Raw genomic sequence first — 14,464 nt, forward strand, 5'->3', positions numbered from 1 at the left:
TCCCCCGGCCACAGCTCCCAATGCCTAAATACTGTCCCCTGCTGAGCACACGCTCACTGTCACTGGCTCTGGTTGCACAGCCCGAGGCCACAAACAGCCAGTTAGGCCAGAGAGGCCACGCAGATATACAGGGTGTCACACATTAAAGCACACGCACACACTCACTCACTTAACCTACATGAAGATGAACACACACCACCTTATTAGGCAAAGTCCTAGTCAACCATCAGCAGCCTTAACAGAGGTCACAGAGGTCACCCAGCTGCTCTCCCTCATGGACGCTGATGACAGGGGGGTGGGGGTGGGGGGGTGGGTGGGTGTGACAGTCTGGTTAATTAACTGGCATCAGAAAACAGCAGGATGGGATGACAGCAGGGAGAGGGGAAGATTGCATGAAGGGGAAACGGCTTGTTAGAGTGGACAGGAGATGACATTTAACCACATGAAAGATCGGTTGATTAGATTAGAGGAGAGGAAGATGATGGAGGGAGTTTCCCTCTTACTGTTTACCTATCATGTAAAACAGTTTGAACCAAAAAGTTCTTCTAAAGTATTTTGAGGACGTAATAGGGCAAAAAAGAGCAGCGGGGGGGAGATTAGAGCACAACAGCAATCTAATTATCAAACATGTTAATGAGGAACAGTGGATTAGTGGTTAGTGATCACCTCACGGCTTCTGTATTTGGTTGTGTTGTGTGTATTTTCAGCAGCTTTGTCTGTTTGGTTGTGCTGTGTGTATCTGTGTTGTCAAATTGATGAACATGTTTTCTTAGTTTTCTCGTGTTTGGTCTATTTACAGGTGTTCTCTTAATTTGCAGTGCAATAAACTCTCTCTCACTTTGCTGCTGCTGATTGGTTGAGAAGTAAAAAAAAAAAAAAATCAATGTAAAGGAGTGTTAGGAAAAGATAACTTGCGGTCCTAAGAGAATCTGACTGCACTTACACTAGGCTACGTAAACATGGCGGCAGATGTTGTTGATGTGGTATGGTGCATTGCTGCCACAAGGAAGAGCAGTATCTCCTTTCTTTTCGTAAAAGGACGGTCCAGTGTACCCTATGCTAAAGGACATAAGAAAGGAAGCATTGAAGCTCCTTTCTTTAGCATTTAGAGAACTTCAAACTGTTTACTGGATAAGTGTTAGGAATCTGAAGAGGTAAAACTAAAAAGTAATGCAATATAAAAAGGAAAGATCAGCAACTTAAAAAAAATTTATGTTGCAGTTTTCGGTTTTACAAAACTTCTCCTTCCTGATGGAAGAAATTAAAGAAAATAATCAAACCAAACTCCTGAAAGAAGAAGTGCAACAAAATGTTGTTTTTCTTCCTATCCCATCAATCTACTTGCGACATCTTAGATTCATCTTGTGACTCCTGGGACAGAACTTCTGCACTGGTTGCTCTTTAACATTTAAGAAATCTCAGAGAAACCAGTGTAATTAATGATCAGTCATGTGCTGATGTTGGCACAGAGTAGAAAAACCAAATTAGTGATCAATTAACCAGCATCATTCAGTATTCCAATACTGTTGCCCATTGTGGTTTCACTGTTCAACCACATAGGGGAGCCCATGCGCAACAGTCAGAAACACTGCCCTCCTACAAAAATGGACGTCAGTGCCTCTTTTGTCCCTGTTATTCCTCCCAAAGCTTTACACCTTTCATCCCTGTCTGTCCTTGTCCAGCCTAGTTTGTCTGAGAGATCTGTCCTTAACATGCGTCTCATCTATTTCAATCTGTCCTTCACTCTGGGATTTTTGAATGGAGACACAACCAGACAGAAATTATTGTATTTGGGTCACTGAAAAGTGACACTGTCACACATTCTCCTCATTAACTAACAAGATAAAGTGTTAGTGAGTTTAATGGGGTTTGCCCCAGACTTGCAGCGGCGCCAAAAGCCTCAGGTACTCATTTAGCTCTACATTATTTGATTAATCACACATTTGTAAGAAATTTGCTCTAGTGAAATAAAACATCAACTCGGATGTGTCCTCCATCTTCGCCACATTGTTGTAGAGGGAGTCAAACTGTCAAAATCTAGTTTTAAGAGTTGCTCATTTGTTGTAAACTGATTTATCAAATTGCATCAATTTTTTGGGTCATGTAATTATCACATCAATCCATCACAAAAGCACTGTAAGGCTGTAGCCAACAATTATTTTGCATTTATTTTCTCTAATAACTGATTTAAAAAAAAAAAAAAAGATTCTCCAAAGCCCAAGGTAATGGTTCGGTCCAAAAGACCGAAGCTCCGAAATATTCAGATTTACAATAAAAGACAAAGAAAAATAAGAAAAGGATGGAAGTGGGTATTATTTTTCATTTCTCATTTTGGCATTCCTGCTTTTTATTAATCAACTAATTGTTTCAGTTTTAAATTAGCTGATTAATCGAGTCAAGTCCAAGTTTATATGTCGGGCACAATCTCAAACAAACGCAAAGAACTTAGTTGATTCAACCTGAGGGGAACATGAATGTGTGCACTAAACGTCATGGTAATCCATCCAATAGTTACAGTCCAACAGAGACATTCCACTCAATATCATAAAAGCCATCCTTACGGTGGCTTTAGATGAAAAGTCGCAGCATCAGCAAAGTCATGATGATAGCCTATATCATGTGGCGATCAAGAATGTCTCAACCAACTGACCGCCATTGCCATCCATTGAGCAATGTTGACCACGGATGTCCGCACACAGTGAAATTTAGGACCCCGGTAGATCCCCAGAGCAGTTGCCTGCTTTGCCCGGTTGGTAATCCAGTATGGAGAAAGATTAAACCACCCATGTTCTCATCCAAAAGTCAAATCAGATGTGCGTGATCTCATCTAATTGGACACAGGTGGTAATTAACATGGATGAACATGGATGGATGGCTAAACCCGTGTGGAAATGTGCAGTAGAAACTCAACAGAGACAATTCAAGCATTAACAGTATACTGTTTTTTTTATTAGGTGCTTTATTCATACAAAACAACACACTGTTGCAAAGTGTTTGTATCTATTGATAAAAGTAAGAATAAAGTGCTTGTTCTTCTTCTGTACACGTGTGACTTAACAGTTAGAATGCTGTTTCCATGGTTCGGGGATTTAATTTATTTGAACTTGTTTTCTATCATAGAATAAACTGTGATAAATGATGAAAAAGAAAATTGCTTATTTATCAAATGTGAAAAGTAACAGAACTCAGGCAGGAAGACGGAAGTTCAAAATACAGAAATAATTTATTTTTACACAGAGAAAATAAGTGTGTTGAAGTTGAGCACGAGTGTCATGCTTCCTTTATAATAAATAGATTTTTCTCTTAGAACATTTATCTGTATATGATGTATGATTATTTTAAAATGAAAACAAAAAGCATATCATATTTACAACAAAATGAATGGAAATCAAGAACAAAAAGCTTGACTTAACTGTAGCTCATACACTGGTCATATTGAATAAAACAAGAGAGCAATAAAGTTTTTCAAGATACCTCATGATTTGAGAGAAATACCTGTTCACCATGTTTCAAAGTAGATGAGCTGTGCGTTTTATAGATGCTGATGTAACAACTGAAAGTGTACAATACCTGAAATCAGAGCGAGTTATGAGCTAAAGCTGAGAGGAGTTTGTGACAGCTGCAAAAAAAAGGATCCCTCTCTTTCTCCAAATGTACAGTTAAAATTGTGTCCTCCATCTTTTATTTTTACACTAGTTCAATACTTTGGTCGGGTGCACACAGACAAAGAGAGGAAACAAATGGAAGGGCAGCCATTACCATTGATTAAACTCCTGACTCTCTGCTGATGTATAAAGGTAGGGTGGGCTGTAGTCTGTCAAGGCTGATCTGATTCTCTGTGTCCAGAACACACAACATCTCCACCGTCTGCTCCTCCACAAATGTCTCCTTGAAACCCAAGTGAATATCATCTCTCATTGTTAGCTCTCTGTCACTTCTAATGTTCAGACTCCCCGCCTCCTTCTTTACATTCTCCTCATCCTCGTCGTCCCCACAGCACAAAGCTACCTCGTTCTCGTAGCAGAAAGCGCTGGGGGAGTGAGGGCCCAGCAGGTGGCGGGCCGCCCTCGGGGCAAACGGTGATGGAGACCGGGAGTAACTTGAGCTGGAGGATGAGGACTGCCCACTGCGACCTGTCATCTGGCTCAGTTCCCTGGCACTGCAGTGAGGCGTAGATGGCACTTCATAGGTCTTATGGAAGCGGGAATAGTCCACGTGGTAGCGGTCGCCCTTCTCAAAGACCACAGGCTCAAAGCGGTGGCCCCATAGGATCTCCTTGGCCAAGTAGGAGGTGCGGGCCTGAGTGGTCATAGCTGTGGCCTCCACCATCCCCTCCAAGATGACCACAATCTCAAAGTCCTCTTTCTGCAGCTCAGTGCGGCTCAGGTTATACAGAGGACTGTTCTTGTTGATCTCATGGACCACCACCAGCGGCGACACCAGAAACAGCCGATCCAGTCCGTCGTCATAGCCGACATCAATGTCTGTTTGCTCCAAAGGGAGGTACTCACCCTCCGCCGTCACATGAGGCTTAATGAGCTGAGCGCGAACATGTGCTTCGACGATGTGGCTCTTGCGCATGTTTCCCAGACGCCACATGAGGCACAGCTTACCATCTCGCAGCGCGATGACAGCATGATGCGAGAACAGCAAGGTCTGTGCCCTCTTCTTCGGCCGCACCATCTTTGCCATGATGGTGCCGATCATGAAGGAGTCAATAATGCAGCCCACGATGGACTGCACCACCACAGTCACCACAGCGACTGGGCACTCTTCGGTGACACATCGGAAACCATATCCGATGGTGGTCTGGGTCTCTATGGAGAAGAGGAACGCCCCAATGAAGCCCTGGATGTGGAGAATACATGGCCGCCATTCGTCTTTTCCTTCCTCTGTGGTACTCCGAGGATCCCCGTCCTTCACGGGCATACGAAGATCAAAGTCTCCATGTGCGAGGGCCACTCCCCAGAAGATCAGGCCAAAGAGCAGCCAAGACAGAAGGAAGGTGGTGGTGAAGATGAGTAGCAGGTAGCGCCAACGTATGTCCACACAGGTGGTGAAAATGTCAGCCAGGTATCGTCGTGGCTTATCCTCCATGTTGTTGAACACCACGTTGCACTGGCCGTTCTTCTTCACAAAGCGGCTGCGCAGACGGCCGGTGCCCAGATCCAGGCCCAGGCGGCATGAAGGTGAAGCACGGCAACTGTTGTGGACGATAGGCTCATTTGTTACCCTCAGAGACAAAGTCCCTCTTCCTTCATCACTTCCAGGACACTCGCCTCCTCCATCCTCACCTCGCATACAGGCCCCCGACAATGTCTGCTGAGTCAGGGGACTGTGGCCATTGTGGAGGCCCAGGCTGGAGATCTTCAGGGCATCTTCATCTGTGGAAACGATGCTGTATCTGAAAGAAGACAGAAGAAAAACTGAGTTCAGGGGTTCCCCTTAGTTATTGTTGCTATGACTATCAAGCTTTCTATTCTCATGCGGCCCCTAAATTAAAAAAAACAACAAAAAAATTCTCAGCTGTTGATGGCAACTGTCAATTCTGCCAGTTGAAATGACAACTGTGATTGTTCGAGTTTAGCAGCTGTAGCAGCAGCATGCTGATCTGAAAGAAGAATCCTGTGAAGGGGATCTTAGACAAAATGGCTACATATGATACGGTGCCAAAAGACTGAGGCTAAAGCTACATGTCCCAGATGACAATTCAGCTTCCTTCTTAGTGAGATGATCCAGGTAGAAGACATGGAAATAAAGAATGAACCCTGTTGTTGACATGTTTTTTCTGATTTTCAATCAGTATATTTTCATAGTTAATGCCACAAGAGGAAATGGCTCTTAGGTTGAGAACTAACCAGTTTGTTTGACAAACATAACGGCATTTCAGTAAACAGCCTGACAAAACTGCTAACATTAGCCTAAACTCTTTAAACAATGAATGTGCTTTTTATTCAACATAATCTGTAACCCCTACAAACTAATATGGTTAGTTAATAATGTGCTTCTTGGCTTTATGATCTCTACAGTAAGTAGGAAGCAAGTCAGCCAAACATGTTAACATCTGCAGCTTAGAGCAGACAAACTCGCTTTTTAAGTCATTCTTTACACTTTTGCTTGTGTGTTTTGATTTTAGAGATGCTAAGAGAAGGTGCACTAAACAAAAAAAAACTCTTTAAATTCAGAAAACTGATCTTACTGGTACTTCAACATGTGGAAAAATTCAAAGCTTGACAGATGTGCCTTGCCCTGATCAGTTGCTAAGCTGAGTGATTGGACAGTCAATGTTCAGGGATTCACAAACAGTCAGGTTGGATGCTTTGGTGCCAGTTATTCATACATCAACCTTTAAAATGGGTTTATAAATTGTAACTAATGTCTTTAATAATGGATAAATGATCGTCTGTGTATGCATTATTTATCAACAATAAGTCATTCATGAGAGTGGCTATAAATGCTATAAATGCCCAATAGTTTCTAATAAACTGTCAAGGCTGCAAATATTAAGATTGTTAAGATTAATAAGATATTTATACAGGATAATAAACTATCAATTCTGCACTTACACACACTAATAAACTCAACAATAAGGGCTCATGCATTTTGTAGCAAAAGTTAATAAGTCATCTGCATGATGTATCACTCATTTATGAAAGCTTTTTACTGTAATTCATCAAGTCTGCCGTTGTAAATTATGAACAGTTAATGAATGGGTTGTTGTCAAGATGCCAGAGATCAAATGGTCCATTCAATGGTCTGCCTGTTGAAATACAGAGTCCAGACAGAGAGATTTTTCTCAAAGTTGCAATCCAAACATTATTGTAAATATTAGCTAATAACTGATCTAGAAAACATCAGGCAATGATTTAATAATATTAATAAGATAATAAATCCATTATCAAGGGTGACTTGTCAGAAAGAGGTACAAATGTTTTTAATATCTGCTGTTGTTTTGTGATCGCATGAATAGACTTTTTTTCCCCCAAAGTGAGACGGAAGACAAATCACGTAAACATTTCTTTCACAGACACAGACACAAACACTGACCGAAGAAACCACTGCAACCACTCACACACTTTTATTAGCCACCCCCTCTCACCTGTTGACTCGCACCGCTCCCATGGCACCGGTGATCATCAGGCTGTGTCTGCGAGGGCAGTAATGTAGGTTGGGGCGGGCAGTTCCAACCATTAAAGTACTGTTGCTGGACAGGGGGGCAGTATGAGCTCAGGTCTGTCTTGCATTTGTTATCAGCACTGTCTTCTCATGATACATTTTCTGTGAACAAAGGGGACAAAAGGGAGAGTCCATCAATCATTAAAAATGTGAAGGTGCAGGACCTTTTCTAAGGCAAAAAGAAACAAAAGTGGAATAATAAATATGACTCATTCTTTGATCCACAAAAACATCAAGACAAAGAGTCTACAGCCAGGCTAGCCGCTCTGTGAGACAGGTACATGAGTGCTTCGAGCTAAATGCTAATGTCAGCCGACCTTTAGCAGGTAATGTTTACCACGGTCACCTTTGTCTAGCATGGTAGCATGCTAACATTTAATTATCACAAACAGTACAGCTAGGGCTGAAGGGGAACATCATTAGATGATTTTCATTAGAATTGGTCATGAACAAATTTATTTGACAAAATTAGATTTTGTTACAAGGAGCACCAAAGCCATTACAGTTCAATGGGGGAAAATGGACTTCTGCACCATATTCCACAATCTATTTGTATAAGTAGTTGAGACATTTTACTATATTAAAAAAAAGGTCAAATGTCAAACTCATGGTGGCGCTAGAGGAAGAGTCAGGGAATCAGCAAAGTCATTAGCATACATAGTCTGGGAAACATGTTGTATCAATCCATTCAGTGGCTGCTGAGATATTTAAGGCCAAACCAAAGTGGTGGACTGATCAACAGACTGACATTACCTCTCATAAAGCCACGCCCCTAGCGTGACTAAAAAATCGCAGGAATCAAAAATCCCTAACTGCAATTTTGGTCTTGCCCTAATGCACGGAGCAGACCAGACAGTTTTGTGTAATGAAAGCTTATTGATTAGGTCCTTGCTAGTGGTTAGCCTTAGGGACCTTTAGGCCAACCAATGGTGGAAAACCAGACAGGCATTGGAAGGGACAAAGGTCTAAAAAAGAGATGAATCAGTGGTAATCTACTGTTAGAGGAACAATTGATCTGCTGTTTGGCCTGGTGACAAGGTTGGAGGGTGATTTCACTCGGCTTATTATGTCAGCAAGCTGCGCACCAAGAGATCCAAAAAGCACCGGGTTGCATAACCAATAGAAGGCCAATCACACGCAATACTAAAGGGTATCAGCGGTTTATGTTTTATCGTACGTGAATCTCTTTGGCTGACGTGAATTCGTTTACAGGACAGGGCTGCATTAATCAAAGGTAGCAGTGATTATCTTGGAAAGTTTTCTGACAAACTGCAGTTTAAAAGCTTTCATTCAATATCGCTGTCACGTCAATAACAAACACCAGCACTGCTACACACACGGAAACACACTTACGCACATGAACACACACACACAATCCCACACACACACACAATCCCACACACACACACACACACACACGCACAGACTTTGATGGGAGTTGATGTCATGTAATGTGGGCTGTGTGCAGCTCTTGTGTGCGATGCATCCAGACTTCTTTTCCTGTTACACCAAGGACAGATGTTGCGAACTGGCTGATGATTGGCTGGATGAAGGGTGATTGTCGACTGGATAATCCCAAAAGGGCGGATGATTACGTCAGCTGAATAACTCCCACAGCTGGAGGAGAGTGTCCTCTGCCGTGAAATCATGACCTTTTCTTACAGAGATCTTAAAGACGCCAGCCAATATGTCAGCTCAGGCAGGTCAGTCTCATGTCAGCGCCAGAGGCATTATTTGTGGGATCAGGACAACACAACACAGTTCACATGTTGTCCTGTTTGGATTTACAATGGAGGCATGACAGAGAGGCTGTTGTTCTACTGTGCTTCTGATTAGTTGTGGTTTTATTTTAAATGTGTATGTTTATATAAATATATATTTTTTATTATTTTGCTTCTTCCCAATTGAATCAACTGAGCTCACTCCACTGTTTTCATATTGCTATGTCTTCTTTGTTTTTTTATATGTTGGAATTTTTAATTTTAATTTCAGTGTCGTTAGTGCCCACATGGAATTATAAGACACCACTATTTATCAACCAAGATAACATACTTCTTCAAATTCAAATTCTTTCAAATTATCATCACATTTGACTGAGAATAAGTCATTGGCTGAAAAATGCAGAGGAGTGTTCCTGTTAAAAAATGTTATTTGTGTTTGTCATCGTTAGTGTCACGCAAGCAAAACTCCATTAATAACATTAATAACAAGCTCTGACACACAGCTGGTGGACACAATAGTTACTGTAACAAATGCAACACCCATCATGAGTCAAGTTGACTGCATATGTCATGTTCAAATGTCGAGAGAGGTGTGGATCAAACAGTTGTTTTGTCCACAAAATTGGGGAAATGCCTGACAATATAATGCAGTATAATGGTAAAGTGTTGTTGCCATGACCACCATCAATTCAACTAATCAACAAAGATAATTAAATACAAAACATCAAGCACCAAAGTTAATTGTTGACCTTGGAAATAGAAGTTTGACAAAACCGTCGCAGCTCAAAGTCCACATACCAGCTGGGGCATAGTACTCATAGTACTATGGGTGAAGTCATGTCAACAATACAACCGAGCAAACTCAAAACTCAAATGACAACATGGCTGTGCAGTATCCATGACTCAAGAAAGACTTAACCCATTATTTGTTTTCTGCCTCCCCAGCAAAACATGTTCACTTCATCAGCTTTGTTTACATTGTATTTTATACGACTGAATATCACAGAACTACAAGTATGTAGAAGCTAAAGATACATTATCATGTTTTTGTGGCTGAAAATGAATTTTTGCAAATGTTGCCAATTGTGAATATTTTGTGTGAATATGACAAAAAAAATGTACAAGGATACGTAACTATTTGTACATGTCAGCCTTAAATAAAGTCATTAACACAACATTTGCACTAATGCAGTCAACTGTTTTCAGTATATACCTGGCTGGTGTCTTTTTTCTCAGCTGACAGGAGCCCTGGGGGAGAGTTGCAGTAATTAATGGTTGATCATAGTTACTGTATTAGCCGTCTCCATAGGAACATCTCTCCTCGCTCTATGGGGCTGATTCGCTGTGTTGTGTGTGTGTGTGTGCGATGGTTTATCATGTGAGACAACTTGTGAGGAGGAGGAGATAAACTGGCCGAGGAGAGAAGAGGAGAGGAGGAGGCCACGGACACTCCCCTGCGGTAAGCATTTACCCTGTAACCTGCTGAAGTCAACTGCAGTATTCTACAGATACTACTACAAATAAAGATTATTACCCAGTGTGTCAAAGACTTGTGACTGACGTCGTTCTTGTTCAAGTACGTCAGAGGAACCAAACTGACAAACATTACAGCATAATCCCATGCAAAGGAAAGTAAAGGTTGGAGGAAGCCCTTGTCAAATACCAGATTACTATGTCTCTTAATCTCCCAATCAAAAAAAACAATATGAAAGGTGGATGGCAGTTGCTGTATGACCTGGCTTAAGCCCTTTTGTGTAATCTGATGATATGAGAGGGGAGGGAGGAAGGGAGGGAGGGATGAGGAAAGAAAGAAAGAAAGAAAGAAAGAAAGAAAGAAAGAAAGAAAGAAAGAAAGAAAGAAAGAAAGAAAAGAAAGAAAGAAAGAAAAGAAAGAAAACATTGTAAACCAGATAATGTAAGGGCTTTACAGGTCCTCTACGTTGGACAAGAGAGGTGAGAAAAAAATACAGATTATGATGAAGAGATTATGATGTCAGAGGATGTTACTACAACGTGTAATGCCATTTGCAGAAAAGTGGATGATTTACACACACACACACCAAAAGCGTGAAAAAACACAATCTTTGCTTTTCTCCTCTCTAGTCTAAATGCTTTTTCTGAGAGGCAAAGGAATGTGTGAAAATGTGTGAAAGACTCACAGTTGGTCACGCCATGCTTTTGGGGGCGATTGTCCTTCGCTTTTTCTGTAACTCTTAAAACTAATATTTAAAAAGGGCCTACATATCCCTGAGGACAGCAGTTGGTGCACACAGTGTCCTAGTCCTGCACAGAAGCAAAAATAGGGGCTTGAGTGCGTAACGGGCATGAACTTATTTTGACTGGAGGAACTTCAGTCCAGTCCAACAAACACAAAACATTAGAAATAACTCTTAGCTAAATGAATGTAATATAATATAATATAAAATACATAAATAATGGATTATAGGCCATGTGTTTTGTCAGAGGTCAAAAAAGTACATTAACTCATGTATTATACATCGACTCCACCGCATTTTGGAGGGAAGTGTTGTAGGCCTACTTTTTTACTCCACCACATTTATCTGACATTTACTTTTCATATTAAGATTTTTTTTACGACATGATTCATTGTAATAGATTAAGTAATGTCATAAATAAACGGACAAATATAAATCAGCAACAACAATCCCATCGAATATGTTATTAAATAATTATTTATATATTATTTTGGGGGCATTTTGCTCCATTTTCTTTTTGTATTAATGGTCTGATTTTATTTGCGTCATTGCAGTCCTGATATGTTTTAATCCTGGTTCAACCATGTAAAGCACTTTGTACCTTTATTTTGAAAAGTAGGCTACCTGCTGTATGACTAAAGTTTATTGTTTATTATCATTATAATTATTATCCTTATGAAACTATATTTGATACGTATGACACTAAATGGCACCATTCTGCATTATGAGTACTTTTACTTTTAATACTTTAATTAAAAGTGCTGCACATACTTTTATTCAAGAGAAGGTTTTAATGCAGGAGTTTTAATTCTAATGGAATTATTTGTAACTGTGGTGTTGCTACTTTTACTTTAATAAAACCGCTCTTATTATTTCTCACATTACAACAAAAATGTCTTGTATTTTCAAAGAAGTCTTCAGTTCAAGGGAAGATGACCTGACTCATACTATGAATTTGGGTCATAAATAGTTGTCTCAGCCACCAGATGTGCATTAATTGTGTTATTTGAATTTAAAACGTAGCAATGAAAGTGAAGTTTCCATCTTTGCACATACATCACTGCAGGAGGAAGTCTTAAATGTCGATCAATGGCTTTGACAGTGCAACCAGAAGTTATGACGGGGCAGTTTGCAAACTAAGCAGCAGCTGTGACGTGTGTTCGTTTCATTGAGGCCACAGGAGCTGTCCAGTGCTGAGAATCAATCCAAACCCTGCAGGAATAATCGACAGCAGGGGGGGTTTGGGGGGGGGGGGGGGGGGGGGGGGTTGGGCGGGTGGAGGGAGCCCAATACTACTCTAACCTTGAAAATGATGTTGGCCTTTCAAATCTTTCCCTCTATCTGTTTACACTCCCCACATTTATCACAGTCGACTTACTCAGCCAAATGAACGTTTTGTTTAAGTATTGATTGTGTTTTCTGAGTAGTTAGTTCGTTAGTTACACAAAACAGGGATGAACAACTATTGCAGAGAGGCTGTTTCTTCCTGTGCCGTTTTTAAATTTTAAGATTTAAGTCCGACTCAGGAGAGCAAACAAGTTGAAGAAAAATGCCTTCTGTGGCTAGAGGATTATTCTTTTGTGATAATCTTCCCACGTAGAGACAACAGCTGTCACCAAAACTAAAAATAAGAAGATAAAAATGTAAACACTCACCTTGGTGTTGCTGCAGACTGAATCACTTGAAGACTAACAGGGGTTTCATCCTCATAAAAAGATACTTGAGTATGTTTACAGTTGGCACCGTCCTCTCTTCTTTTCTTCCTCGTTTCCTTTTAATAGACAAACACCTTTTTCATAAACCTGCTCCCAGATTTCTCTTGCACAAACTTGCACATGTCTCCAGCCTGAGCTTTGTCTTGTTGCTCCATAGTAGCTGAACAGAGTCGCTCCTGCCTGGTGGTTGTGCATCTGCCCCGATCCCAGCCAGTGTGAGTGTGAGTGTGTGTGTGTGTGTGTGTGTGTGGTGTGTGTGTGGGAGAGAGAGAGAGAGAGAGAGAGAGAGAGAGAGAGAGAGAGAGGGAGAGAGAGCGGGAGAGAAACAGAGCACTGATTATGTTCCTATTTATATATGCTATTGTTTTCCCCAGAGTGTGGAGATGTGGATATGTGGATTGTATAATTTAGACTTTAGCCCACTCAGACCGATACTTGCACTGACATCCAAAAAACACAACACAAGTGAAGACTACTGTAATCGTACAAAATTCCTGTAGAGACTTAGGAGTGTCTCTGAGGCATTTTACAGTGTGTTGGCTTGACTTTGTGGTGCAGGATGTTTTTGTTTGTATTGCATTACAGACGTATTCCTTAAATAGATATAGTGTATTTCTCTGGTAATCTGCAGTGAGTTTATCATAATCTTGAAAATATTTTAATCCTCTTTGTATGATACATATATTTGATAATGCCCAAAACATTCACATCAATGATTGTAGAATAATCCAAACACATAACATAATACATTCAAGCAGCACCAGAAAACTACACATCCTTCAAAATGATCATACAGTTTCATCAACACCACAAACTGAACATTATAACTGTCATGAAGGTAGGATTTACTGCTGGACCGCTGCATTAGATCATATTAGTATTAGTTAGGTGTTCCTAATAAATCGGTAAAGGAGTGTATATCCCACACAGCTGTATTAGTATCTGATTCTGGATTTGTGTCAGACTCGAGTGACTCTGGTGACCTCAGACTTGAATATATAAAATCAAAAGACTTGCCACTCGTCTTTGACACCAGTGAACTTGCATATGCATGCATGCTAAGATTTGCCAGTTAGCACTAAACACAAAGTGCAGTGGGAACTGATGGAAATATTATTAATTCTGCCATAATTTGGTCACTAGATGGAAAGTCAGGGGATCACCAAAGTTACTACAATTCATCTTGAGAGGGACGTGAATGAGTCGATCAAATCCATCAAGTAGTTGCTGAGGCATTTCACTCAAATGTTCCACAAATTCCACAAATGTCACCGTCATTGTGGCACTAGAGGAAAAGTCAGTTGATCCTCTGGGAATCATTAAGTTCTCCACAAATTTTCATGGCAACCCATCAAAGTGTTGAAGTGTTGGAATATTTCAGTCTGGACCAATGCGATGAACCAACTGACCAACATCACCATCACACAGAGCCAAAAAAAACCTTTGATTCATCACATTCACATTCAGGGGGGAAACAAGCAGATACACATTAAACTAAACTTATTATTATAATGGTCGTCACATTATTTGGAAGACTGTTGTGGTAAAAAAAACAAACAAAAAAAAAAACACATTAAACATCCAGCTCGGCAGTGACAAATTATTTTAATTGTGACACAGGACTAACACCAGTCAG

General features: G+C 40.6%; 1 protein-coding gene across 1 annotated transcript; it reads right to left on the reverse strand.

The window, feature by feature from the left end:
• Positions 1 to 2,919: 2,919 nt before the first annotated feature.
• On the reverse strand, positions 2,920 to 13,032 carry LOC130167018 (ATP-sensitive inward rectifier potassium channel 12-like). Its single transcript, XM_056372935.1, has 3 exons — positions 12,769 to 13,032; positions 7,100 to 7,278; positions 2,920 to 5,404 (listed from the first exon to the last, which is right to left on the reverse strand). Exons 2-3 carry the CDS (start codon positions 7,189 to 7,191, stop codon positions 3,766 to 3,768), a joined length of 1,731 nt encoding a protein of 576 aa, XP_056228910.1. The 5' UTR covers positions 7,192 to 7,278; positions 12,769 to 13,032; the 3' UTR covers positions 2,920 to 3,765.
• Positions 13,033 to 14,464: the final 1,432 nt, after the last annotated feature.

Source organism: Seriola aureovittata, chromosome 3 (genome assembly GCF_021018895.1).
Source record: "Seriola aureovittata isolate HTS-2021-v1 ecotype China chromosome 3, ASM2101889v1, whole genome shotgun sequence".
NCBI classification, from domain to species: Eukaryota; Metazoa; Chordata; class Actinopteri; order Carangiformes; family Carangidae; genus Seriola; species Seriola aureovittata.

What these genes read in the sequence shown, in the direction of transcription:
- LOC130167018 (XM_056372935.1), bottom strand. Translation starts at nt 7,191, where the DNA reads ATGGTTGGAACTGCCCGCCCCAACCTACATTACTGCCCTCGCAGACAC. An exon ending in GGAGCGGTGCGAGTCAACAG is followed by an intron (nt 5,405 to 7,099) that starts GTGAGAGGGGGT and finishes GTCTTCTTTCAG; the next exon opens with ATACAGCATCGTTTCCACAG.